General features: G+C 42.3%; 1 protein-coding gene across 1 annotated transcript; it reads left to right on the top strand.

Annotated features, from left to right (window-relative positions):
* Positions 1–1,199: 1,199 nt before the first annotated feature.
* LOC116250297 (cyclin-U1-1) lies at positions 1,200–4,253 on the top strand. The gene is made up of 2 exons (XM_031623923.2): positions 1,200–1,744; positions 3,517–4,253. Exons 1-2 carry the CDS (start codon positions 1,314–1,316, stop codon positions 3,755–3,757), a joined length of 672 nt encoding a protein of 223 aa, XP_031479783.1. The 5' UTR covers positions 1,200–1,313; the 3' UTR covers positions 3,758–4,253.
* Positions 4,254–5,371: the final 1,118 nt, after the last annotated feature.

Genomic DNA, 5,371 nt, shown 5'->3' with positions numbered 1-5,371 from the left:
GTTATCAATCAAATCTGTATCAGAAGTAGCGGTTCCCATCATATAAAAGCTCCAAAAGTATCAGCGACGATACGATACCAGGCGAATGCAGATTTTTATTAATTTTTAATAAATCAATTTAAATATTTTATTTTTTTTAATTCATAAAATTGAAAAGTAGGGCGGTGGCGATGATACGATTTTTATCGAATTGTAAAAACCCTATGTTCAGAAACCCAAACGCCAAATTGTCTCTTGGGTGGCAACAATTTGGTGGTCGTCTTTGATATCAACCGATAGAGCATCTGATTTATGTTTTGTTATTGTCATCCGTAAGCATTATAAATTCATATTGTCAGATAAGTGGATGTGTCCAGTTCCCTTGACTACTGCTACCAGCTACGACGTCCACTTTGCCCTCCGATTGGGTCAGGATCTTTTCCCTTCGGCTGATCTTTCTCTCTCACCTGGCCTCCTTTTGATCTGTCCTATACTCTTTTATGATGTTTTTTCCCCTTATGTAACTTCAGGGATCGTCTCCACGCTAATTAATTTCCTATTTTTTTTTCGGCGCTTATCTGATAGGTGTTCAACGATTTTCGCTTAAATAGAGTGTCGGGTATAAATTAAGCCAGCTATAACCATTAATCTCACTCGGGCTTTTCTTTTATTTATTTTTCCTAGCACTGACTAATTGGAGTAAAGTGTAGGTATGATGTATTCTGGAGCAAACTGCAACGGAGACAAATTCTTGCATCTTGAAGAAGTGAAACCATGTGGTTTAGTGCCTTCCTGTTCATCTTTTATGGTTTTTTTTAGGTTGGACAGACAGCGAGTGCTCGTAAATTTTGGTGTTCAAATCATTTATTCACAGCCACCACTAATTATTTCTCCTGCATGCTAACTCCCTTAAACGTCAAATATGAGTCGGCAAATAATCGAAGGACTAAGCCTTGGACCGGAGCGGTTTAAAAGCCATCGGTCATGGGCGTCTCACCGGGCAAAACTAGGTATCCAACGGTCGGAAGGAAACTCGCTCCAATCTCATCCGTCCATTTTTGGCCAAAACAAAAAGCCGATCCCAGCTGTAGCATTCATGCTTTTCGCAGCTTTATCCCGTCAAACGTGTCAGCTTCCTGTTGGCTGCATTACAAGCAGACAGCCCCAGTCGATAAGAAAGACACGTGTCCCGACGGCATAAGATCAGCCCGACGAATCGGAACGTGCTTACATGGCATTTGCAAGGGAAACAAAAGCCCGGCCTGCCATGCTTAGCCGCGGCGATTGCCGGTCCGGGCATGGGCAGCGCTGAGGCTCCGTTGGACACAACCTAGATGCCGCCGGCGGGCTTGGTCGCCGTCGATGACGACCACTACTATGAAAGAACAGAGGACGGCAGCCCCGCTGCGCCGGATTCCGACGAGGCTGAGGCGAGCTCGTCCGCGATGCCGCGGGTACTCACAATGCTGTCAGTGGTGCTCGAACGGCTGGTGGCCAGGAACGACCAGGTGTGCTTGGACCTGGCTACTGCTGAGACCTCGAGACTAAGTGTGTTCCATGGGGTGAAGGCTCCTAGCATCAGCATCTCCAAGTACCTGGAGAGAATCTATAGGTACACCAACTGCAGCCCTTCCTGCTTTGTGGTCGGCTATATCTTCATTGATAGGCTGGTGCACAGAAACCCGAGCTCGCCGGTCGTCTCCCTCAATGTACACCGTCTGCTCGTGACTAGTATCATGGTGGCAACGAAGGTGCTCGATGACGTGTAAGTTGTTCGCTTACTTCCTTCCTTCGCCTTTTTCTTTTGACCTGTAAGGTATAGATTTATACCAATTGAAACCGAAAAATAGCTTTGATCATTTCTGCCTGAAGTGAATTGGGGCCTTGCAGTCGGCCTTTGTAGTATTTTTTCCGGCTTTCATTTATCCTTCGTCCTTACGGTAGTTGGGATCTGACTGATAGTCTGATCCTGTCCTTTGGTTCTTTTTATCACCTTTTCCTTTTTGGTTTTCTGTGGTGGACATGCTGGATTTTGTGAAAATTCTCATTTTTTTTTCTTTTTTCTTTTTCCTTTTTCCCGAGATTTAAGTTGCTTTGCAAACAAAAAAGTGAGGAAAAGAAGTAGGAGGGTCCGGCAAAAAAGGTTGCGTTCAAGCGCGAATTTGTTCACGTGAAATCCTTTCCCTATATCATGCGGGAAAAGGTTGTCGTGGCAACTTTTATGCTTCATGTGATCTTTGCTTTCTTTTCCACTTTTGATTGGAAATAAATACTTCAGAATGGCGCTTCCGAAGTTCTCTGTTTGTCTTTGTCTCCCCACTTCTTGCCCGTTTTTACACAATTGATGCAATTCTTACCTTATCTTTCTTTCTTGGACGCTGTTTAACAAACACCAAAGGCAAGTTGATCAGATTTTGGGTTTTTGCATGAAGTCTTTAATATCCTTCTTATTATTTGCAACGCAACAAATTAATGTCCGTGATATCCATAAAAATCGGTTTAACCTACTAGTATCCCCACCAAAGCTTGAAATTCTTGATCGGACCGCTGGAACTATTTGGGACGATTAAGTAATCCCCACTATTTTAGCAGCAGTAGCAGTGACTTCTAAAATCTAGGAAGTAAGTGTGTTTTGGTTGAGATCTTGTTTGCTTGAATGTTGCGTACTTGTATTTGTAAAGAAAAAGGAACTCCTACCAAGATCATTGAAACATCTGATCAGACTCACATTGTTAGGTGTTCGGACTTTTACTGAAAATCCCGAATTTGAAGGGATCTCCATGCAAGAGTAGGCTTCAAGGCTGAGGCCGACAATCATATAACCCAAACGAAATGGCCAAACGGTTCTGTTCTTTTCTATCAGAACAGGACGTTAAGGGACTTTTCTGCTTGGAGTTTATTGTTCATAGAATCCAAGGCAGCAGGGGACGTCCTGAATCTGTCGACCGTGTGCCTTCATTTTCTAGGTCAATGGCATCTTAGGATAGTGATGTTAATTTTTGTAGGGGGATCCCACCTTGTGGGTCCATCAATGTTTATTATTACAGACAGGCTGTACTGCTGCTGCTTAAAATTTTCTAACTTGTACAGTGTCCTGCCTCCAGCTGTGCTGGTCTTTGCCTCATTGTACCTATTGTTGCTGGACCCAGCCTCCAGCTGTGCTGGTCTTTGCCTCATTGTACCTATTGTTGCTGGACCCAGCCTCCAGCTGTGCTCTTCTTTGCTTCATTGTACCTATTGTTGCTGTTCTGACATAGTAAAAGTCTGAGGGCAGTTCCCTTAATCCTGAGAAAACTTCTTTTCTTTTTCTCATTATGCCTCTTGTTCAGGCCATGCCTGCATGAGGCCTCAAACTTGGAACAGGTGGGTAGATCCCTATCCATGAGCTTAATTGAGACTTCATGTGCGTGTATGTTTATTGATTCTTCACAAATTGCATTTATGTTGGGCATTCTGCTTAGGTATCATATTAATTGAGATGATTATTTTTAAAGCTAATCAACCATGCGCCTGTCCATGCTGTTTCTGGGTTTGCAGGCACTACAATAATGCATTTTATGCTAGAGTTGGTGGTGTAAGCAATGAAGAACTGAACCGGCTGGAACTGGAATTGCTCTTTCTCCTTGACTTCAGTGTAATGGTGACCTCTCGTGTTTTCGAGAGCTATTGCCTGCATCTGGAAAAGGAAATGTTGTGGTATTCATCTGAAAGGAAAATTGAAAAGTTGCCTCCATTGTCCTTGGACAACGGGGAAGAGGCCATTACAGAAGAGGAATGATTCTGTAAACTGTACAGAGAGGGCGTCAACTGTCAAAAGTGGGATAGGCAATCCGCTGCAGATCTTATGTATGTCAGACTAGCTTGGTTTTCCAATCTTAGCAACTGTTAAATATCGAAACACCGAGAATTAAGCGCCACGGATGCAATCATAACGTAAATTAAGATTTTGCTGCTCTAGCAACTTGGGCTATCTTTTGAATGTAGGTCCCAGCGTATACAATGCCTATGCGAGAAAAAAGTTACATTTCTCTCCTCCTTTAGCACTTTACAGTTTACTCTTTCTTTGTATGAAAGCTTTCATTTCGAACAAGTGTGATGGCTTAACATAGTATTACTGTTCTGCTGGAGGTATAGAGCACATCATGTAAACAGGGAACTGTAGCAAGTAGAAGCTATGCTGGCGAACTTTGACATTTTTCTTGTGTGTGTGTGTGTGTGTGTGTTTTAAAAAAATTAGTGGAAGCTTATTTCAGCAATTTGGTTATTTCAGAAAACTGTTTCTTCCTTCTTAATCATGCAGACAAGAAGGTTGGGTGTGACGAAAGCTGAAATAGCCTTTTCTTATGGATCTTGAGACTTCAATTTTTGCTCTGTGCTACGAAACAGAAATTTGGATGCAGACAAGCATAAAGATGCACTAAGCCCCTTGTAAATTATTGAATTCCAGTTTTTGCAATGATTGACCATCTTTTTTCTCTTACTCCTTGTTTCTGTTTACATCTTTCTGTCAGCATTCTACCTTGTATGTATCGCCCAAGTTTGAAATTCAATCAATTGTACATAAAAAGAAATAATGCCTTCCTCCACACATTGCATTACATCTCTACGATCTCTTTACAGTATACTGATCCTATCGTGCAATCTAACGGTGTTCATGTGAGCTTGAGATGGTGCTTGTTTAAATGTTTCATAAACCTGATCCAATTTGTGAGGAAGATTCGTGAAATACCCACAAAGTGTTCATGATACTAAAGGCTCCGAAAGGGTACCCAAGGGTTCCTGTTAACAGTTTCTAAACCAATAGCATGTGTTCTTGTGGTGTCTCGTCAAGATCCTGCACTTAATCTTAGCCAAAAGGCCGAGAAAGATATTATGTCATCAAGTTCAGTGGAATCTAAACCGCATGGTATTGTGCGTTATTGTGTTTGCCCATGCCAGCTTCGCCAATCAAAGGAATCTACGAATGTAAAATGGCAGCTCAGATTTATTTAGGATTGTGGATTTTAGATGGGGTTTCTATAAGATAGTCAAAGATGCTGCCCATACAAGCGGATTCATAAGTTGAATCTGCATTCCAAAACTTGAACAGAATGTTGCAGTGTTAGGGGAGCGATTAGGGGCCATGCTCGGTGTTGACACCAATCTGTCGTGGCCCGGCTCGAGCTCGGCACCTTGGTGAGTGATCCAAGACCCATCCCGTGCTAATGGGTTGGGTGCGTTCTTTGACTTTGACTTGAAATTTCCAATTTCAGCCCGGCAGAAATAGCTTTATTTTTTTAGTCATCATGTTTATCTGCATACCACATGTGTATTTGTGCTTTTGTAAGGTATCATTGGTTAGCATGTTTTAAATATATTTTTCGATTAAATCCCACCTCAAGGGTTCGAATCA

Source organism: Nymphaea colorata, chromosome 1 (genome assembly GCF_008831285.2).
Source record: "Nymphaea colorata isolate Beijing-Zhang1983 chromosome 1, ASM883128v2, whole genome shotgun sequence".
NCBI classification, from domain to species: Eukaryota; Viridiplantae; Streptophyta; class Magnoliopsida; order Nymphaeales; family Nymphaeaceae; genus Nymphaea; species Nymphaea colorata.
Note: the sequence above shows the minus strand (reverse complement) of the source record. Positions and strands in the feature narration are given on the sequence as shown.

Coding starts and splice junctions, on each gene's coding strand:
- LOC116250297 (XM_031623923.2), top strand. CDS start 1,314: ATGCCGCCGGCGGGCTTGGTCGCCGTCGATGACGACCACTACTATGAA. Junction 1,745..3,516: donor ACGAAGGTGCTCGATGACGT/GTAAGTTGTTCG, acceptor CTGGGTTTGCAG/GCACTACAATAATGCATTTT.